A 22,899-nucleotide genomic window follows, 5' to 3' on the forward strand; every position below is an offset into this window, starting at 1 on the left:
CCGAGATTGCAGAAAACCGCTCGCCAATAAATCCTTGATTCTTCAGATGCTCCATGGATTACCGTGAGGAGTTGAATGGAGTCGCACAATACCAAGAGATGTCCACATCTCCCTGTGTGTGCTGTTCTGAGCGCTTCACCTGCATCGCCCCACACCGTCCTCAATGCAACCTCTGAGGGTCGTAAGGAAGAAATCAGAAAAAACACAGAGATCCCCACCTGGCTTCCCACACTGCGGGAACCTGAATCTGCAGCCTGAAACTTCCCAGCTTTTAAACTAGACCACGACACACTGTGGAAAGTGATCTTCCACCCAGCGTGGCCTGTGACCCAACAGCCCCTGGGGACCTGAAGCCAGGCACACTCGGGCCTCCCCGGACTTGCTGAAACTCAGAGGTGCCCGACCATCCGCGTTCCCTCTGAAGGTGACTTTTCCCAGTGTGCAGAGAACCTCCACAAGAGTCAGGTGTCACCTCGGCATTCCGCGGTGTCACCATCCCTCACGCTGTTCTTGGTGAGTGAGGATGGGGGAGGGGAGGCTATTATAACTGCTGCATTTGAATGAGAGATTGCGCAGAGTAAGGAGGCTGGGTGGGAACAGGGAGTGATTCTAAGGGCCGAGGACAGAGGAGCTGGGGGGGGGGGGGTAGGCTATTCTATCGGGGTGTCCTCACCTTGGACTCAAATGCTAAGACTTGCACAACTGATGCAAGATATTTCCTATCCATTCCCATTGAGGCAATGAGAGGCCGGTGATTGGAGGGGAGAGAGGAGGAGGAGGAGCTAAGAGAAGGAGGGGCGGAGATGGGGGCGAGCCTGGAAACTGCAAGAGGAGGAGACAGGCAGATCCAGATGCGTCAGGTGTGTTTTCTGGTGTGCTGAGAGGTTAGAAATATTGGGATAAAACTTTATCATTGTAAATTGGCATTATGTAATCGGGAGTTACATATACTTAAATATATTTGGTTAACTATTCAAGTTTAAGATTCATGCTTTGCTAGATACTTGGAAGGAGTGGGTGCTGGACAGGAGAGACAGACCAGCCGGTACTTGGAGCAGAGTCCTGGCGGGGCGGTACTCTATTTTAATTATGTGCCACTACACACAATCATTTATTTTGCTAACAGTGCTAACAATGGGCTGAGCAAGGACACGTCAGGCTTGAGAAAAAAACGAAATTGCTTGAAATTTCTGCTGCAACTTCTCCAGGAAAGGAGAGATGGGGGAATGAAGGGATCGTTTGCATAGGACACGGCCGGCCACTCCCTAGCAACCCTGTCCCGGGGAGTCTGGGGGACAATGGGAAGACTGCTCTGAACCGTGGGAGCCTGCACGGCTGGAGGTAGAGTCAGGGCTGAGCCCTGACCTTCAGAGCAGCTCGAGGGAAGAGGAGGCGAGGCTGTGTCGGGTAAGGTTTAGGGGCTTCTGCTTCAGCCCCCAGGAACAGTGCTGGGCCGGGGGGACAGGTCCCGGAGGGAAAGGAGACACCAGGTGTGAATCCCCTGAACACCTGACTGTTGGGCAGGAACCTGCAGTTACCAAGGAACCTGAAGGGGGCGCCCTCTACCTCCTCAACAACGCCTGTGATTGGCCTTGCTCAGCCCGTGGACCACACCGGAGGCCGCCTGAGGGTGGAGAAAGCTGGCAGATGGCTTCTTACAGAGCCTGGGGCACACACGCTCCAGTCGCGGTGTTTTATGGGAAGTGTACCCCACCAGTCCACACCCTTTCACGGAACCTCTCTATGGAACGAGCCCCGTGAGAAGCTGGAAAAGAGTTCACAGAAGCAACATCGGAGGCTCCTTCACAAACAATGAACATCTGGAGATTTATTTCCAACTGCAAAAACAACTTTAACACCTGAGAGAGAGAGATGGACAGGCGGTGGGTACCAGCCCCAGCTGACCCGTGTTAACTAAGGCACTCCTGGTGTATCTGTGATCTTGCCTCTATCTTACTCCTGGAGGTCTGGCGGTTCTTCGTCAAAGTTCGAGTTTCCTGGAAAGAAAAGAAAACGCCAGAAAAGCATAAAAGTTAATGATGTAAATAAGAAAAAAAAAAGATTACTTTTAAAAAGAGAATTATTTACTTTATATATGTGAGTACATTGTTGCTGTCTTCAGACAGCACCAGAAGAGGGCGTCAGATCCCATTGCAGATGGTTGTGAGCCACCATGTGGTTGCTGGGATTTGAGATCAGGACCTCTGGAAGAGCAGTCAGTGCTCTTAACCGCTGAGCCATCTCTCCAGCCCCAACTACAACTTTTAAAACCCTTAGTCCTTGCCAAGCCCTGTTTCCCACAGACCCTCAGGTCCCTGGGACCAGCTCCTGAGCTAAAGCTCCTCCTCCTACTCAGGGACCAGCCATCATCCACTCCACTGGTTCTAAGAATCCTTCACCTTCATCACCATATTCTCCGCTCTTCTGCCCACACTGGTTTTTGGGGATACTCGTCTTCCACTGCCCCACCCCCCGTCCCCGCGCTCGGGCAACCAACTTGAGGCTTTTGCTTCTCAAAGGACCCTCTGTCACACCCACAGACCTGAGGATCCAGTCCGAAGGCCCACCATGTAAGGTCAAGAAAGGATGGGGGGAGGGTTGCGGGAGGGAGCTGCGGACTCCTCCCCGCAACTCCCCCTGACTTCAGGGTGTGTTCCTGTCTGGAGTTTCATCTCCGTTTTGCCCTTTCTCTCTGGCTCTCAGCCTCTCCACACACCTGGAGCTGACCCTTCCTGGAGATACTTTGCCCTTGTCCCACCTCTCCGGGCAGCGTGCTGACAGACCCGGATACTCTACAGTGAAATGGTGGGCGTGGCTGGCTCGGGATGAGATCCCTGCCTCTCCATCTGACACTGAGGGGACCAGCAACCCAAAGCTGTATGCAAATGAGCAGGGGAACTTGCTGGCTTTTAGGAACCCAAAGGAAGGATACAGGGCCGCCACTGCTCGAAGCGCCCACAGGATCCTGTAGGCATTGTACCCGCGAGGGGTCATTCCTACCCACTTATGGAATGAGCGGGTAAAGGCGAGCGTTCCACCAGAGCCCGCTCAATGGATCCTGCCCCTCAGATGTGTTCTTTTTTTTTTTTTTTAATTTTTGGATTTTTGGTTTTTTCGAGACATAGTTTCTCTGTACAGCCCTGGCTGTCCTGGAACTCACTCTGTAGACCAGGCTGGCCTCGAACTCAGAAATCCGCTTGCCTCTGCCTCCCAAGTGCTGGGATTACAGGCGTGCGCCACCACCTCCCGGCTGCAGATGTGTTCTTACCCTGTTCACATTAACTGTTGCCGGAAGAGCCTAAGTCCGTGTGTGTTCCTACCAGCTACGTAGAAAACAAGTTTTGCCTTGTTTTATTGTTTCAGAATATTTCTTTTTAAAGAGTAGGAAATATAATTACTCTAAAGTCATAACCAAAATCTAGTTTAAAAAGGGACCCTGAGGTGGTTTGGATGAAAATGCCCTTCACAGGCTTGTAGGGCGTGGCATCATTGGGGGTGTGGCCTTATTGGTGGAAGGGCACCACTGGGGGCGGGCTTTGAGGCTTCAGAAGCTACCATTGGCCCACTGTCTCTCTCTTCCTGCTGCCTGCACTTATGGATGTAGAACTCATGGCTCCTCCTCAGCACTACGTCACCGAGCTTCGAGCCATAATTCTAAGGGCTAAGGCTCTGAACTGTAAGCCAGCCCCAGTTAAATGCTTCCCTTTATATAAGAGTTGCAGGCCGGGCAGTGGCGGTGTACGCCTTTAATCCTAGCACTTGGGAGGCAGAGGCAGGCGGATTTCTGAATTCGAGGACAGCCAGGGCTACACAGAGAAACCCTGTCTCGGGGGAAAAAAGTTGCCATGGTCATGATATCTCTTCAAAGCAATAAAACCCCAACTAAAATGGGCCCTAACCCCATGTCATGGAGCAGGCAGCCCTGGGTAACCAGGCTGTCCCTAAGCTCTCTCCCTAAGAACAAGATCAGGTTTAACTCGGAAGATGATCAAATCAAAGGAGCCCCTGTGGGGAAAGAGTTTCCAAGACTCCAGTAGCCGCAGGTGGGATTCCTGTCCTCTGTGGGTTGCAATGGTCTAAGTTTCCAGATTATCTCTCTCAACCGCGTTGACAGGTGTGACCATTCCCAGTCACATCTACTTTTCTCCCTCTGGGGAGAGTGTAGAGGACCAGTCACACCAGACCAGTCCCTGCTAAGGTGAGGCTCAAGTGCAGACAAGGTGGACTTTATGAGAATCTACGCCGGTCTCCAGCTTCGCTCAGGTCTCTCAGGCCGGCGGGAGGATGACTCGGGTGGAGGAGGGAGAGGCCTGCTCCTCCTAGGGTGCCCCGCTGGCCTCACACTAGCCCCGCCCACTCCGAGGCAAGTATTCTTACCCTGGTCTATGTCGTAGCTGTTCTCCTGGCTCTCCTGCCTGTACGTGTCTATGTCTTCATCGCCGGCCCTCGGCTCCACGTCGCCCTCAAAACCTTCTACCTGGAGGTCATCTGAGGTGTCACCCACGCCTGGGATGAAGACAGCAGCAGCGGATAGAATTGAGATCACCAGGAAACATGAGCACAAGTCTCTTGAGTCAAGTGGCCCTTCCTGGTCTGCCCAGCAATGTCTCCTGTTCTTGCAAGCATGAACTCCTTTCCCAACCCCCACGCTCCAACCCAGACCTGGCCATCAGATCACCCTGGCCTGCCTCCCGACTTTCTTAGCAAGACCACCATAAAACGGATACAGAGAAATGCTCCCTGGATCCTTCTTCCAACAGAGACACCTGATCTGGTTTGCAGTCTGCTGCTCAACCCAAGTCACACCCACAGCGAGGAGATACAAAGTGAACTCTGGCTATTGGAGAATCCGCCAGGGTCCAGGGGCCTGCATCATTGCACAACATTTCTTCCATACAGTCTATTTTTGTTCTTCTCCTCTACTCCCTGAGAGATTCCCATCCCAAACTCTTGCCCTTACAACATCCTGCACCCCAATGGACCCCCTGGCCAGTTCCTAGAGGACCCAGCTACACCAGGTCTGGGGACAGGTGTGTATGGTGCTTGCCCTAACAACCCCAAGGTGCTCGCCCTGTCCACCGCAGAGCAACCCCGACAACCTTGGGAGTGTTCTGTACCAGTAGCTCCTGGCACTTCTTCCTGGCCCTGGCCCTCAGGGGGAGGATGCTCCTCGGAGAGGGTTGGAGTCCACAGGGCCAATTCTGTGATTTTGAGAGCCTTCCATTTTGGAACAATGCTCACTAATGTCTCTTCCTCCTCCTCTTCTTCTCCTCTTTCCTATTTTAAGGGGGAAAAAAAACCACAAAGCTGTCAACATTGCCGTCATTTGGTCTGGGATACCAAATGACAACGGGGTGGGGTAGGGGTAGGGGTTAGACAGAATTCCAAACATCTACTCGGTCTCTCAGAAATGAATTCTTCCATTTTCATTCCCAAGGTCCTGTGTTCCTTCACTCATAGGGTGAGAGAGACAAGTATTGGAGGACAGGGGTGGCCAAGCCTGCCCTGCATCAGAGTCACTCAGAACGTTCTCTGAAACATACTTCTCACTCAGCCCGTCAGGAATAAGAACAAATAATTCATGTAGGTTGCAGGTCAGGATTGCAGACTCATCATTTGCATAGGATCCCAAGTAACCCTGAGGCGACTACACTCACAGAATATCCCCAAAGTGGCACCTGTGCTCTGCCTCTAGCTGACCTCCCCCAGATGGTGGATGACCCTTCCTTCAGCTGCTGGTGGTCCACAGCTGATGGCTCATAACCTGGGTGCCTCCCATCGGCAAAGCCACAGCACCGCACACCCCACACCTGCTTCATGACCCTGCTTTTCAAGTGGGTCCCAGCTTCAGAGCTGTCACAGCATGGGTCACCTCCTGCTTCTAGCCAATCCTGCTTTCTCTGCAGTTGACCCTGAGGTCAACTCCCAACAAACCACGCATGCATGCCTCAGGGTGTTGAAGCTGACTTCTCGGTGTGATGAAGCGAACTGTGCCCTACCCCCAAAAATGTAACCTTGTCCTAGGCCCCAGGACCTTAGAACATGACCTATTTGAAGATTAGGTGGTCCATGTTAAAAAAAAAAAAATGAGGTCATACTATGGGCGTACTAAGGTATGAGTTCCTTTTGCATAGCTGTGACAAACTACTTAAGGGAACGACTTAAAAGAGGGAAGGGGTATTTGACTCAGGGTTTCAGAGGCTCAGACAATCATGGTGGAACAGTTTACTCCCGGTCCACAGGAAACAGGGATGGGAACAAAGAGAAAACGGCCGAGGGATATGCAGTCCCCTGAGATAGCCCCCTGGTTACAGCTCCTCCAGTTAGGTCCCCACCTCCTACAATTTCCAGTTTCCAGCACTCACTTCATGAGATTGGGGGTGGGGGGTGGGAGAGGAACACACTGACGGACACTTCTCATCTAAACCAGAACAACTGGTAACGTTTGTGGATGTGTTGGGGAGACTCCCTTTAAGTAAAAAGGGGAAAAAATGCTGAGGTTGCAGAAACTTTGGGGCAGGAGGGAGGGGTAGAGGGAGGGAGAACGTTGACGTAACTCTTTTAGTCACATGATGTACAGAGCCATATTGGGGCAGTCATGCACTTGGTCAGAGTTTGACTTTGGTCAAGGTTAACTTCTCCCAGATAGCCAGGATCCTGCTCCACCTAGGGTGGAGTGCTCGAAGTAAAGGTTAAGTTCATTGTTCCTCCAGATCTAGGAATTCCTGAATTAAGCAGGTGACCCACCCAGCTGCCGGAGCAGTCAAGACGAGGACCTCCAAGAGAAGCTAGACAACTTCCACCGGAACTCAGCCTGGAGTCTGGGGGGAAGGGTTTGCCCAAACTGTTAAAAGGTCTGGCGCCATTAAAGTTTCTGGCTTTGATCAGTGAATATTGTCTTAGCCATACTTCTTTTCGCCCCTCTTCCCTATTTATTCCTCAGCTTCTGTTCCAGAAACCCACTTCGTAATAGCTGCAGGCAGCTATGGAACCCAACAACATGACTACTGTTCTATTTTATTTCATTCATTACTATTGCCGCCTCTCCACCTCTCTTTGTGCCTGTTTATAGATTAAACTCTGCGGTCTGGTACTATCTACTGCGCCTGGAAAGGCAGTATAGTCCCCAGGGGAGTCAGCTCCCAATACAGTTCCGGCACACTAGGAAGGGAAGCCTGTGCAGCTTCAGGGACCAAGAAGAAAATAAAGCACAATTTGATTCTTTCTCTGGCCAGGTTCAGACACCCTCCTAAAGCTTCTGACTGGGGCTGAGCTGAGCCCCGAGGTTCAGCTGAGGTATGGCTGGCTCCACCCACTCTGCTGAATCCTGGCTCAGAAAGGTGCAACTTCCAGAGCACTGGGTCTCGCCTTCATAAGGAAAGCCTTGACCCTTCAACACAGCTCCTCATGTGGTGGTGACCTCCTCACACACACACCATAAAATTATTTTCATTGCACAACGGTAATTTTGCTGCTGTTATGAAATGTAAGTGTAGATATCTGACTTGCGGGATAGCTGATATACGGCCCCTGTGAAAGTTTCGTTGGACCTCTGAAGGGGTCTCGATCGATCTACAGTTTAAGAACTGGGACTCTAGATGCTAGCCAGAACCTAGGCATGTTCTTCTTGATCCCATGGGCTTCCTCACTTTACCTAAAGCACCCCTTCCTTGTCAGGATGGACCCCTATGTCAGCCCAGCTCAAACTTTTATTATTTTGGGTTTGTTTGGGTTTTTTTTTTCCTTTCCTCTTTTTCTCCCATTCTACTTCTTTGTGGGAAACAGCTGAGGTTTGCAGCTTGCCTGCCCTGGGGTATTTTTCTTTTAAACTCTAATAAAATTGTCCTTAATCGGTTAAAAACAAAAACAAATTTTCTTACAGCAAGAATAAATAAGTCAAAGGCTCAGAAGAAGTACTAAAACCAGGAAATTTTTTAGTAAACCTCATTATCCCAGGCAATAGTCAGGCATTAACAGATCAGGAGCTCTGCCATTAACGCGCATGCTCAGTGTAGCAAAGGAAAGTATTAACTTACTAGGCTTTAAGAGCAGGCCACCCTTGGGACGTGCGCAGCCACCTGACCTCGGTGCAGCCATTTACAGTGTTCAGAAGCCATTCTGGGACTGACACCTGCTGGAGCTCAAAGTTAGACAGTTCCTAGCCACAAAATCAAGCTCTGACTCAGGCAGGTGTTGTGGAAAGACGTTGACCACTTCGGCAGCTGGGCTGCCTACTGAGATCAATGCGATCGAGCAGATATTTACTTAGTCCTCAGAAACAGAGGCGACAAGTCAACTTACCATATCTGTAAGGCGATATTCACCGTGCTGTTCACATCCAACGTCAAATACATACTTTCCAGGGCCCACAGGCTGCGGGGAGAAAGGAATTCAACACACTTTATTCTTCAGAAATTCTTCTGAACAGGAAGCACCAAACACTTCCCGAGCACCACGCCCAGAAAGCCCACCCAGAATGACCTCACCGTGCAGGGTCCGAGAGGGGTTACGGAATGTTTTTGTGGACTGGTGGGGATGCTTTTGGGTTTTGGTTTTGCAGGTCCCAGATATGTCTTACTGCTTTATAAAAGGAATGGGAAATATATTTGCTTTAGAACCCATAAGAAATCGGTGCCAGTGGGCAGACTCGCTAGAGAGGGGCTGGCTACCAGTGCTTTGGTATGCTTGTTGTAGCACTGGATTTAGAGCAAAGCATTTTTTAAAAAACTTTATTTACTTAATGGTGGGGGCAGGGCGCATGTGTCACAGCACATATGTGTCGGTCTGAGGACATCTTGCAGGACTCTGCTCTCTCCTTCCACCATGTGGGACCTGGGTATCACATTCATGTTGGCAGGCTTAATATCGTGCATCTTTACCCACTGACCCATTTTACTGGCCCCTGAGAGATATTTTTATTAAACGAAAACCTTGTCACAATTGACACACACCTTGACTCCACTTTGACTTAGAAACCCAGTGTGAACTGGTCCTTAGATTTACAAATGTTTTCCCCTGTCACCAGCTGTCAACCTGATGTTTGATTTCACCTTGGACCATGAATTATAATGTGCCTGACTCCCTTACTGATGTTGACCGTTGCTATGCCAACACTCTTGCGGTTTGAAACTATGTCTCCCTCCACAGCTCAGGCTGGCTCAAAGTCTCTTTGCCCCTGGTCTCAGCTGAGTCTGGAGACCTACACCGCCACACTGGGCTTTCAGTTTTCTAGTCATTACGCTGCTTCTTATGAAGTTAAATCTATCTTTTTTCCTTGCAAGTCTGTTGAGGGGCTCTTTCCCTCATTTCTGCATTGGCAGACAGACACCTACTTGGATTCGTTTCGGAAGGCTCATGGTCACAATTTAAAAATAATCCTTCCAGAAAAGGATTACCTTTGCTGAAGGGAAAACCAATTTTTACCGACTCCCTGGCCCTTTTATAAAGTGGTAAAGCACAATGAAGACTTGGAAAAAATACAACTCTAGCAGTTCCCTTAGCTGGGAGTTGACAGAAGCATCTGTTTCCGTCTGTATCCCTCCCAGGCTTTGCCCGGTGGTGTGATTTGGGTTTATCTGGTTATCTGCTTTCTGAGTTTGTTATCACCTCTCATTTCTTCCTTAATCAGCAGGGATGTCCTATCGAGATAGTCAAGGAGTTCATCTCCTTCCGGCCTGCCTCCCACCTCCATCCTGCCTCATCCTGTTTTAATGACTTGCTAGTAAAGACAGGGATAGGAAAAACATGAGAAAGAAACACTAACCAGTGCTAAGAGGGTGAAAAGATGCCCAACACCACCAGTAACCATGGAAACACACAGTTGGGGGGGTATGGGAGACATGACTGCACATGAGATTTGGGGGAGGAAAAAATGTAGCCGATCAACCCAATGTTAGGAGAAAGTGATGGAGATTCAGGCTCTGTTGCAGGTGGTCAACTGGTGCAGCTTTTCAAGACAATGGGCGGAGGTTTCGGGGTTTCAAAGCGCCAGCCCTTTATACTCAACCGCCCCATTATCTAGCTGTGTTGCCTCATCCTAAGAAGTGCCCACTCCATCAGAGTGAACCGTGGGGTGTGCTCTTCGTGGATGTACGAGTGGTCTGAATCCACTGTGGGCAGAACCATCCCCAGGGGGATGGGCCAGAGCTATACGAGAAAGGCAGGTAAACCTGGCCTGAGAAGGTGGTGAGTGAGCCGTGCTCCTCCAGGGTCTCTGCTTCAAACTCCCACCCTGCTTCAGTTCCTGAGCTGATTTCCCTCCAGGATGGACTGTGATCTTTTTCGATGAAATAAACCTTTTCCTTCCCAAGTTGCATTTGGCAGGGGTGTTTAACACACAGCAACAGAAAAGTAACCAGGACTTAGTCTACATAAACGCATTTATCAGAAGACGAAACAACAAAGAATTTGAGTATAAAGGTCTTACTGGCTTTCATTGTGGAGGCCGGTATCACCTGTCTGTAAATTGGCCATTGTTTCCAGGTGAGGTGAGTGGATGGGGCAGTTTTGGGGGTGGAGGTGGTGGTAGGGGGGGTGATTAACAGGGGCGCCAAGGTCTCGACCCTGCCAGGATCAGAGCGGAGGAGATGCCCTCACCCTGCACCCGGAAAAATAAGGCTGTGAGGGATTCAGTTTCTCCGGGTAAATGCTTGTTTGTGATGCAGAACTGAATGACCCAGTGAGCCAGGGCAGGAGCTCTGTCTAGACCAGGAGAGGGCAAAGAGGTGGGGGAGGGGGGCTCCTCCCCATTTTATTCCATATGGTCAGACGTGTGGTTGTCTCTCTGTGTCCTGGTACCTCGTGAGCCTGACAAAATGATTCTGCATAAGTTGATGTGTAAGTATGCGTGTGCTCAGGGGTGTTCAGGGGTCCTGAGGGAGGGGTGAGAGGGTGCAGCCATGGGGGAGGGGGATCCTAGCGCAAGATGCTTTATAATTTGTTTATTCTTGCGTGGTTTGTATAACCTTAAGCTTTTTAACTTAACTGGTAGAGCAAAGCCTCGGGGTTTTCTGGCGGGCTAAGCTAGCCTACTGATACTCCAGCAGTTAAGCCTCAAGTCGCATACATGCAAATGACCCAGAGCTTCCGGGCATGCTGAGCCTAGCTAACCATACTCCACTTCTGCTTCTATGCTAGTGCAGTCAGCAAACTCTTTTTTAGGGAGTCTTCCTCCAGCCCAGCCCAACGCTCCAGCGAAGGCCTGGGTAGAAGGCTCACAGTTACTGACTTTGCCTTCTGCACAAAACAGCAGCCAAAGCCAATCCCACCAAACAGGAGCAGGGGATCAAAATGTTTCGGAGGTCTCCAGACCCAGGGCACAAAGAGCCTTCCCCAACCAGGAGAGGCAGGCTGGCCTCTGGCATGAGGGCGAGCCCTGGGGTCCTCACCCCCCACTCAACCTGATTTACCAGAGGGCAGAAAACACACCCAGCCAGTGGAAGATTCTCTGGTATCAAGAGCACTGGTCTTAATAGAGACACAAAGTGTTTAAGGCCCCAGGAAATGGGTCCAGCGCTCTGCCTCCCACCCCACCCCACCCCACCCCACCCCACTCTGGGCTCTGTGGACATCAGAACAGCTTGAAGTGGAGCTGCCATCCCCAGCTGGTGGGAACGGAGGACTCCTCTGTTTAGTGTTGGCACACCGCACACTGACTTACGTTTTTGTTTATGAACTTGCCCTGGTACCTGTGGTTCAGGTGGATTAGCTCAGCAGCGCCCTCCTGCTGCCCGTGCACCCAGGTACCGACGTACTTACTGCCGGTCTCGGCGTAGAGGTAGGTGCCTTGCCCGTGCCTGGTGAAGACAAGACAAGGCCACTTGATCACTGTTCAGGGTAGAGAACTGACCCTAAAACACACCGGGAGCTCACAGGCGATGATATGTTTCCCCTCGAAAAGGCTTGGCATGCCACCCACACGTGGGACATGGAGAGAAGCATGGGGCAGCAGCATCTAACTGCAGGCCACAAGCCTGCACACAAACTGCTTTCCCCATGCGGCTGCAGGGCTGCTGGATCTCCACTACATTGGCCCTCTGTGCCTCCACTCCCTGGGGCTTATGAACAGAGGATCCCACTAACAGGAGACGGGAATCCCCCCCTTCCCTTCTGGGCAGCACCTCCCCTACACACCTGCCCTACAGCACGGAACGGCCTTATATGGACATCATCCTGGGCTTACGCCACACACGTGCCCCACCCCCACCCCCAAGACGGGAGGAAGAAGCCAAACCTTTGATGATTGAACCACTCCCCTGTGTAGGTGTCGTTATTGACGTAGTAGTACACGCCTTGGCCGTGCCTCTGGTCGTCAGCCCACTCCCCTGCAAAGCACAACACTTACTCATTAAAAGCCAGTTGAAAAGAACAAACTGATGTCCCCGCCCCAGCTAGCCCAGCAGAATCTAAGTTTTGTAACCATATGGGCTCAGCCTGCTGCCTCTCTCCTCTCTGACTTCCTGCCTCTGCACCCCTGCCTCTGCACCCCTTCTTCTTGTGCCAGCTTCCCGAGTTAGGAGCTCAGGGACACAGATCTGGAGAGTGGATGCATGTCATGGGAGCCCCAGGCATCTCCATGCTTTTACAGGGCAGTGGACGGTGTGGTGAACGCTCGAACAAGCTTCTCTGACTCCCTGCCAGGGAACCCAGGCACATCCTAGCAGCCTCAGGGGTGCTGCTTGATGGTCTAGCCTCAACCTTCACTCAGTCTCCCACCTGTGCACTGGGTTCCAAGGCTACCCCTCCTGCCAGTTCCTTCAGTCTCCCTCACACACTCCCTCTTGTGGCCTGGGTGGCCCTGCCCAGGCCCCTCCATGGGGGTGGCTCCTGGTAATTCCTCACACACTTGACAGGAAATTGTATCAATGGGAAATGTGGTATGAGGCTTCGTGACAAGGTCGGCAACAGACTGTGCTGTCCGCCAAAGGGGATTTGGAATCAGTCTCTCAAAAATTCCTCCAGCTCTCACAGGTCACACAGGGAAGAAACCAACCAGTGGATTCCTAAGGTGGACATTGCCTAAAACGTCACCTACGAGCAAAAGCAAATTGACACCCGGATGGAACTTTCTAGAATACTCCTTTCTAGACTACTTCCCCAGGTTGAACTTTCTAGAATGGAGCGACAAACAATTACAAACCAATTGAGGCCAGGCAGTGGTGGTGCATGCCTTTAATTCCAGCACTTGGGAGGCAAAGGCAGGTGGGTTTCTGAGTTTGAGGCCAGGCTGATCTACAGAGTGAGTTCCAGGACAGCCAGGGGTACACAGAGAGACCCTGTCTCGAAAAAACAAAAAAACAAACAAAAAAAAAAACAAAACAAAACAAAAAAAAATTGAGATCAGGGCAGCTCCATCTTGTCTCTATAGAAAGCAATGCAAACTGTTCTGTATAGAAAGCATGTTGGCCAACACAGGCAGATGGAAGATGCCTGCCTCTCATAGGGGAGGCCCTGGATTCTACCCCAGTGCAGAAGAAAAGCCAAAACAGTGGTGGAAGAAGCCTGTCCTAGAATTCTGGGCAAGGATGTCTGTCATTAATTAAAAATACATCCGGGATGCCTTCTTCAATACAGTGTTGTTTATGGTACTACTTAATTTTTAATTTAAAAATGTTTGGTTTATTTCACTTTGCCACAACAAATAAAATTTCATTTTTACAGCAACTTTATATCCTTTTTCTTAGAGGACCCTAGAATGTATATAAATTTCTGGCTTCCGCAAGCACTGGAAACATCTGTACATACACTGTGGTAACAAGATGTTAATTGCCCAAACTGTTTTCTGTGAAGGAACCCCAAAGTTTATCCAAAAAAACGGGGATGCTATAGAACTTTCCTCACATCTCCGATATCAACTTAACAATGGCAACATTCTGGCTGCCTCATGAGCTAGGACAGCATCTGTACAAGTGGACAGAGTGCATCCCCACAAGCTTCCACCAGATGAAGACAGAGGTCAGCAAGGGTGTGGTCAGCAGTCTGGGGCAGAGGCGAGAACAGGCCCTCAAAGGTGAATGGGACAGCTCAGCACAGACAGGCAGACACGGAGAGCTAGGGACAGTGATGGCTATAGGTTCAGAAAGCACTAGGTCCCACGATGGGATGCAAGATAGGGTCACAAGCAAGAAGAGATATTGAACCCCGAAATTAAGATAATTCACTAAAATATACATTTGGTGCCAGGCATTTAGTAACCATGAGACCAGGTGTGAAGTAACCATGAGACCAGGTGTGCAGTGACCATGAGGCCAGGTGTGAAGTGACCTTGACACCAGGTGTGCAGTGGCCATGAGACCAGGTGTGAAGTGACCATTAGACCAGGTGTGCAGTGACCATGGACCAGGTGTGTAGTGACCATGACACCAGGTGTGAAGTGACCATGACACCAGGTGTGCAGTGATCATGAGACCAGGTGTATAGTGACCATGAGACCAGGTGTGCAGTGACCATAAGACCAGGTGTATAGTGACCATGAGACCAGGTGTGCAGTGACCATGAGACCAGGTGTATAGTGACCATGGCACCAGGTGTGAAGTAACCATGGACCAGGTATACAGTGACCATGAGACCAGGTGTGCAGTGACCATGAGACCAGGTGTGAAGTAACCATGACACCAGGTGTGCAGTGATCATGACACCAGATGTGCAGTGACCATGGACCAGGTGTGTAGTGACCATGGACCATGTGTGCAGTGACCATGAGACCAACTGTATAGTGACCATGACACCAGGTGTGAAGTAACCATGGACCAGGTTTGCAGTGACCATGACACCAGGTGTGAAGTGACCATGACACCAGGTGTGCAGTGACCATGGACCAGGTGTGCAGTGATCATGAGACCAGGTGTATAGTGACCATGAGACCAGGTGTGCAGTGACCATAAGACCAGGTGTATAGTGACCATGAGACCAGGTGTGCAGTGACCATGAGACCAGGTGTATAGTGACCATGGCACCAGGTGTGAAGTAACCATGGACCAGGTATACAGTGACCATGAGACCAGGTGTGCAGTGACCATGAGACCAGGTGTGAAGTAACCATGACACCAGGTGTGCAGTGATCATGACACCAGATGTGCAGTGACCATGGACCAGGTGTGTAGTGACCATGGACCATGTGTGCAGTGACCATGAGACCAACTGTATAGTGACCATGACACCAGGTGTGAAGTAACCATGGACCAGGTTTGCAGTGACCATGACACCAGGTGTGAAGTGACCATGACACCAGGTGTGCAGTGACCATGGACCAGGTGTGCAGTGACCATGAGACCAGGTGTGAAGTGACCATGACACCAGATGTGCAGTGACCATGGACCAGGTGTGCAGTGACCATGACACAAGGTGTGCCGTGACCGTGAACCAAGATCTAGTGGGCATTGCGTGGCATCACTGTGGCTGCGTTTGCAGCATCCGCCATTTTCTGTGGTGGAATATTCCCACTGAGGCCAATTTGGAGCTGTTTCCGGAGCTGCAAGAAGGGCAAAATTGGCCTCTGTGAGCTCCTCGGAGCTGCTCCAGCACGCCCTGGGGCAAAGCGGCCACAGCTGGAACAGTTACTTCATCTGGTTTCCTTCCCCCTAAAAAAGACCCTAACAAAAAAAGAAAGAAAAAGAAACGAGCCCATTTCTCTCCTTCCGACCTTGGGAGCTGGGCGCAAGGCTGGAGAAACAAGACAAATGTGTATTCTGCAGTCTTTTCAAAAGGGAAAGAGGACATTTAAGCTGCAAACACCAGATTTCACGTTGGTGACAACTGGAGATCCCTTGCTACACCCCTTGAGAAACCTGTGGGAGGCTCCGCACAGCCCAAGAAACCCCGTGCAATGGGGCGGGGTTTCTCAGAGGAAGCTGGTCTATACCTGCTGCAGGTTTCAAAGACTAGGAGTCAAGGCTCCTGAATGCCGTCGGAAACATTCCTGCTTTAAATTTACATGTAACTTTTTTTCTCTTTTCTTTTCTTTTCTTTTCTTTTCTTTTCTTTTCTTTTCTTTTTTCTTTTCTTTTCTTTTCTTTTTTCTCTTCTCTTCTCCTTTCTTTCTTTCTTTCTTTCTTTCTTTCTTTCTTTCTTTCTTTTTTTTTTTTTGAAAAATTCTAAACAGTTCTCTCCTATTCCCAACTCTCCTGGTCTTGTCACCAGACCCCGAGCATGGAAGGAAGGGAGTTAAGCCCTTAAAATCCCTTGTGTGAACTTTGACGAGGCTTTGGGTTGGGGTGGCTCATATACGCCCACCGACACGACCATGCACACCAGCTTCCTAGGAAGAGAGGCTCCTCTGCGCTAGACCCTTCGAGAACTCAACACTGCTCGCCCTTTCATCCCACTGTTGATCAACATGATCTGTAGCATCCTTTATGACGAGCCACAGTTTCCAAGAGTTCTGCAAACCACAAGGGAAGACTCGAGACAGGGTTAGGGGAACACCTAGTTGGCACTGAACTGGACGGAAGTATCTGTAGCCTGGAAACATCCACCATGACCCAGGGGGGCATGGGGAGGAGGGGGAGGGGTGTGGGGGTGTGGGGGTGGGAGGGGTGTGGGGGTGAGGGGGGGTGAGGGGGGTAGGGGTAGTCTTGTAAGGACAAGCTTTCCTGAGTCTCTGGTAGCTGGTGCTATGAACTGCTGACTTCTTGGGAAACCGTTGCCTGCAGAGCCAGAGAGTTGCTTGGTGTGGACAGCCACACTTGAGCTCACAGATCTTGCAAATAGGCTTTTCTCATCGTTTTGTTTTGTTGTTTTTTGTTTGTTTGTTTGTTTGTTTGTTGGCCATGTTAAGAATCCATAATGCGCTGGGCAGCAGCCACTTCTTTAAATCCCAGAACTTGGGAGACAAGGAGCAGAGGTAGAGGCAGGGGGATCTCTGTGAGTTCCAGGACAGCCTGGTCTACAGAGGGAGTTCCAGGACAGCCAAGGCTACACAGAGAAACCATGGAGAAGAAGATAGGGAGAGAGAGAGACAGGCAGACAGACAGACAGAGAGACAGAGAGAGACAGAGAGAGAGAGACAGAGAGAGAGAGACAGAGAGAGACAGAGAGAGAGACAGAGAGAGAGAGAGAGAGAGAGAGAGAGAGAGAGAGAGAGAGAGGAGGCTTTCTAATACCTCTCCCTCGGAGTGAGACCGTACCCACACTCGGATATGTCTTACCAGCAGAGCACCTCTTTTTCACCTAATCTTCAGGCCTAAGTCTATATTAAAATATCTTTAATAACCCCCACAACTCTGCTTCAAAATAAAGAATTCCCAAATCCCTCCCCCTTTTAATGTACTTTATATGTAACCCAAATTGTATTAACATCTACACTAAGATCAAAAGTAACAACAAGATTAGGTTCACAGGAATCTGAGAAGAATGAAATTAAGCCCTAAATCAAATTGTGCAATCCTCATTAGAAAGCAGATGGCACTTCTGGTCGGCCAAGCCTGCTAAGGTTTAGGAACCAAACTGTTTGTAAGTTTTCGTGTCTTAAGACAAAGGGCGTGAATGTCTCCACCCCATCCCCAGAGAGTCTGGCAGAATTTTCTTTCTTTGCTACTGTTATTTTTAAGTTTTATTTTGTCTGGAAGCAAGGCTGGTAGCTGCTGTGGGTTGCCTAGGTGACCCCCGTAGGCCATGTGTGGAGGCTTGGTCCTCAAGTATAGCACTCTTGGGAGGCGGGGAACCTTGGAGAGAGAGAAGCTGGTGAAAGCAGTCAGGTCACTGGGGGCATGCCCATCCCCACTCCCACTGTTTCCTGGGTACCATGAGGTGAGCATCTGGGTCTATCAAAAACTCCCCCCCCCATGACGCTCTCTGCCTTGCCACAGGCTTAAAAGCAACAAATATTTATGTTATATGAAAATCAGACGCTGGAGAGACGGCTCAGTGGTTCAGAGCACTTGCTGCTCCTGCAGAGGACCCAATTCAGTTTCCAGAACCCACAACCATCTATAACCCCAGTGCCAGAGGCTCCAATGCCCTCTTCCGGCCTCTGTGGAAACTTTATGAATGTATTTCATCGGCATACATGCAGGTAAAATACCCATGCATGTAAAATGCCCACACACATAAAATACACAAATCTTAAAACCTCTCAAATCAAATTAAGCTTTCCTCTCCTTGAAGATGAACTTATGAGGTGTTAGTCGTGGGAGTATGGCTTGCATCTTAAGGATATATCATCCTTATGAGACAATGATGCTGTCACACCAAGTGCATCATGGTCCTTGCCAAGAAGGTCTTCCCTTCAGGCAAGAAAAGTCTACAGGAATTACACACCTATCAATCGATTCCATCTGCATTCTACCAGCAAGGAAACTCAAACAAGAAAGGGGGTGCACAGAGCCACACCTACTGTCTCCTTAGTTAAAGACTGAAGGCATGGATCTTTTTGGAAATCAGATGGAAACCAGAAAACTCTTCAGGGTTTCTCTGTGTAGTCCTGGCTGATCTGGAACTCACTCTGTAGACCAGGCTGGCCTCAAACTCAGTAATCCGCCTGCCTCTGCCTCCCAAGGGCTGGGATTATAGGCATGCGCTACCACTGCCTGGCCAGAAAACCCTTTTCAGAGATAGGAGGTAGAGAAAAACCCAGACATACAGATCGACAGACACTTCCTGCCTTCTCCCATCCTGGCTCTGGGACTATACATGCATCTACCAGGTGGCAGCGGTACATAGGGCCTGAGGTTCTTAGGAATAAGCTAAGAGTCTTCTTGAGACACAACATCAGAGACCAGGAAAGACATCATACAGTAAGGCCAAATGCCCAGATGAAGGAACTCCCAAGGTCTAAAGGAACATGACCATCAGAAGAGGGATTAGGCAAAACCGGAAAACAACAAAGACCCCTTCAGAGGGAGGATGTGATAGGGCTGTCGTCGTGGATCTAAGCCACACCCAGCAAGGCCCCTTCACTTACTCCAAGTCTCTGGCTCACAGGAGGGCATGTGCTGCCCACAGGACCAGCCACGTAAGTTAGTTAGAGGTTTAGTTACCTAAAAGACTTTCTAGCCTCTATGACAATATTAGGAAGGAGAACATTATTTTTCATTGACTGGTAGATCCAGTGAACTCGAAATGTTCTTGTACACTTTAGTATCGTGAGTAGACCAGTTCAGCGACAGAAACCTCCTATACAGGTAAACAAGAACAAGAACCAGAACAAAAGGCTTCGTTTTTTACCTTCATATCTGGATCCATCTGGATAGATAAAGGTGCCTTGGCCGTGCTTCTTATTTTTAACATAGTCTCCGATGTACCGGGCCCCATTCTTAAATTTGTAGGTCCCCTGAAACACATCAACGATACAGTTCACATCCGTCCTGAGTCCCACATGCACTAAGACGATATTTACTAGAGGAAACCAGCTCCCTCAGTCACCATTTCTGACCTGGCCATGTCTTTTTCCAAACTCATAGTTTCCTTCATACGTGTCCCCGTTGGGCAGTCGTGCTTTCCCGTGTCCATGCCGTTCTCCTGCCTCATTGCGTTCCCCCTCATATTCCTGGGAAAAAAAGAAACACTCTAATTCTGGCTGCTGTTCATTCTTGCCAAGCACATACCAAGCAGTTTACAGCTATTGTCCCACTGACACCTTCTGTCCTTGGGCACTGTATGCACCTGTGACGTTGCATACTGGAGAGGCAGGTAGCCAGGTCCCTGGTGGACAGGGGTCACCTGGTCTAAGGTCTCACAGTTAGCGCGGGTGTCCATGGTGGGAGCCTCGTTTCCTTCAGCATCTGAGAGAGTGTGATTTATTATGCTAATCCTGATATGGCAAAGATGAGCCAATGTATGGGAAACACAACATGAACTGTGTCATTATGCTCATAGAGAGGGCATGCAGGTCAAACAGGTCCCCAGACTGCACAGACACCTCCCAGGTCACTTTCTCCAGTCATTCAGGACTTAAAGAGCAAATGCCATTCATGAGTTTCCTGGACTGTTTGCTGTCTGCAGGCAAATTTGCCCCAAAGGCTAGAAAGATGGCTCAGTGGGTAAGAGCGCTGGCTGGTCTTGCAGAGGACCCAGGTGCAGTTCCCAGCACCCAAATGGTGGTTCACAACCATCTGTAACTCCAGTTCCAGGGGATTCAATAACCTCTTCTGGCCGCTTCAGTATCATCACTGCATGCATGTGATACACAGATGTATATGGAGAAAAAAAACACACATACACCCAAAATAAAAGAAATTAATATTTTTAAAAATCTAAAAATTAAAAATAAACCACTTCTAACCCAATATGAAATTTCTATGAAACTATCTTGTAAGCAGATTAGACTGGAGATGGATTTCAGTGGTAGTGGAAATGCCTAGAATGTACAAGACCCTGGGTCTCACCCCTTCACACCACACACACATACACACACACACACACACAGAGAGAGAGAGAGAGAGAGAGAGAGAGAGAGAGAGAGAGAGAGAGAGAGAGAGAGAGAGAGAGAGAAACATCACTGGCTATGGGTCCTTTGCCTCCCCTCTTGTCTACACTATGGAGGTGATTCCAATGGCTTGGGATGGTTCAGAGAAACTGATTCCAGACCCACCTGGTGAAACCCTGAGAGCCCAGGGCACCTCAGCACGGTGCCGGAGTTATCAGGATGCAACCTTCTCTATCCCTTTACTCACGCCCTCTGCCTAGAAATCTTCGCCTTTAATGGGAGGCGGGATGGGAGCGGGGAAGGAGGGTGGAAACAAGACGTCACGGCGTTTCACCTTTCAGAGCGACTTCCTGGACGCAGCGCCGCCAGTGTGGCCGGCGTGGTCCTGTCCCCGGCCTCTCGGCCCTTTGGTCCCCACACCTCCCGCTCCGGAGCTGCGACGCACCCCAGAAGTCCCTCCCTGGTCAGGAGCTCTCACCCCAAGATCGTTCTCTCCCTCTTCCTCTAACTCCTCAGAGCCCAGGTCCGACATGATCTGGTCTCAGCCAGGATCTCCGGAGCAGCGTCTCTATCAAGCAGGTACCAGCCACCCCCACTCGCGTCCCGCGTCGTCATGGAGACGCTGCCCGCCCCACTTGGCTCTCCGCCTGGAAGGGTGGCGGGAAAGGGCCGCAAGAGAAGCGTGGGAGGAGCCAAGGGCTGGAATAGTGTCCTAGCAACTAGAAGGGCATCTCTGCCAATCAACCACCCGGGGCGGCGGGGGTGGGGGGTGGGGGCGTGAGGGGGAAGGCGGGGCCTTGGCAGCCTTGGTACCCACGCAGACCTGGCGGTCTAATCTGGGCAGTGTCACTGGCCTCTGGAATGTTCTTAGTGATCCGGTTTGTGGGCTCTACAAGGAACCACCTCAAAAGCAGACGCCCCACTAGGATGAAAAGTGCATCTCAACTCTGGGCCTTTCAGTCCCTTGGGTCCCCCGTGGAAGCTTCAAGTACCGCCCCACCCTCACCCCCACCTCCAGGTTGTTCTATATGGAGATGTTTGTGGTCTTTAGATGTGTGTACATTTGAGTCTTTTCGTTTCCTGTCAACACTTACACACTGGAGTGATGAACTCTGACTACTTAAGCAGAGGCTATGCACACTGACCTGGGTCAGGGTTTAGCATCTCAACCAACTCAGGTTACTTCTGGGCCCTCTCTTGCAGGGGACCCATATTCATTCTGCTCTGTCCTCTGGTGCCTGTGGGCTTCCTCGCATGGCCCAGCCTGTCATGCCACACATACAGGCCGGCTCATTCACACTGTCTCTTACAGATGGGCTTCTTTTCTTGGGGTCCCTCCGGTGCCACATTTCACCCTGCAAGGCCCCTCTGTGTCCCCCTCCCACCCCTATACTGTCATCCCAGGCTCAGACCTTCCTGCTCCCCTACTAAGCCAGACTTTCTGTCCCAGTATCTAGCCTCCTAACAGTCTCACGGTTTCCTCTGTGCAGAAACCCAAGCGCACACAGGCTTCTCTGTGTCCCCAAGTTCCCCCTCCCTGTGCTAGCTACATTGCAAACAAACCAAACCACCCAACCCTCCAGTCTCTACTTCTGGTTTCTGCCAGGTCCAGCCCAACCAGTTCCCTGGAATACCTGCTCCCCCACACTTCAAAGCCCACCAACACACCTTTTCACCCAAAGATTGGCTAAAGAGCTGTCTCCCCATGACACACACACACATCTGAGGCCGATTTCCACAGACACAGCCACACAGTCACTGTAACTACCCCCGGGTGTGACCTTTAGAATCTGCTCTTCACACTCCAACTGAACTGTCCTTGTCACTGTGACAGCTAATTTTGGTTGTCAACCTGACACACTCTGGAAGAAGGAAATCTCAATTGAGGAATTGTGTCCTGGCCTGTGGGAATGTCTGCGGGGTTATTTATTTATTTATTTATTACTTGCTAGTTGGTGGAGGAGAGCCCAGCCCACTGTGGGCAGTACCATCTCTAGACTGTGTTAGATGGTAGCCATGCCACAAGCCAGAGGGAATGAGCCAGTAGGTGGTGTTCCTCCTGGGTCTCAGCTGTGCTCCTATCTGTGGCTTCCCTCAAAGATCAATTATGGTGTGCAGTCTGTAAGCCAAATAAGCCATCCTTGCCCCAGAGTTGCTTTGGCCCATGCTATTTTACCATAGCCACAGAAGGTAAAGTAAAACAGTCACCTGATGTATGTCCAGTCCTCACCAGGTTTATACATGAGCCTGTGTGCCCTCTGACCAGCATCTCTATAAGTTTGACCTGTTACATCCCACAGCAGCCGGGGTTTAAATATCTCCTAAAAATGCAGGTGTTGTTGATATATACCAGTGACTTCTCTGCCACTATGAACATCACTGAAGGCCACCACTTAGCTCATGGTTACAGAGGTTTTAGGTCATGGGTAAACTGGCTCTACCACTTTGAGACTTCTGTCAGCATTACGAGAGAACCCTGTTCACATGGAGTCCACCTCTGGGTCTGAGCACTTATTTATATTAAGAGCAAAACGTAA

The 22,899-nt window shown here is 50.2% G+C and overlaps 2 protein-coding genes across 3 annotated transcripts in view; one reads left to right on the plus strand and one right to left on the minus strand.

The window, feature by feature from the left end:
* Window positions 1-1,538: 1,538 nt before the first annotated feature.
* On the minus strand, window positions 1,539-20,939 carry Rsph1 (radial spoke head component 1). 2 transcript variants are annotated; one of them, XM_052163193.1, is made up of 9 exons: window positions 20,841-20,939; window positions 19,370-19,483; window positions 19,162-19,267; window positions 12,233-12,323; window positions 11,660-11,795; window positions 8,302-8,373; window positions 5,100-5,277; window positions 4,378-4,506; window positions 1,539-1,997 (listed from the first exon to the last, which is right to left on the minus strand). In XM_052163193.1, the coding sequence occupies exons 1-9, from the start codon at window positions 20,892-20,894 to the stop codon at window positions 1,954-1,956; spliced, it is 924 nt and encodes a 307-aa protein (XP_052019153.1). In that variant the 5' UTR covers window positions 20,895-20,939; the 3' UTR covers window positions 1,539-1,953. The 2 variants fall into 2 exon arrangements, with proteins under 2 accessions (XP_052019153.1, XP_052019154.1); XM_052163194.1 differs by having other exon boundaries at window positions 1,542-1,997; window positions 5,118-5,277.
* Slc37a1 (solute carrier family 37 member 1) overlaps window positions 20,852-22,899 on the plus strand; it is a 70,782-nt gene continuing 68,734 nt past the window's right edge. Inside the window, exon 1 of the mRNA XM_052163189.1 lies at window positions 20,852-20,941. The gene's annotated coding sequence lies outside the window, so the exon portion shown is untranslated. The remainder of the gene's footprint in view (window positions 20,942-22,899) is intronic.

Source organism: Apodemus sylvaticus, chromosome 19 (genome assembly GCF_947179515.1).
Source record: "Apodemus sylvaticus chromosome 19, mApoSyl1.1, whole genome shotgun sequence".
Lineage (NCBI taxonomy): Eukaryota > Metazoa > Chordata > Mammalia > Rodentia > Muridae > Apodemus > Apodemus sylvaticus.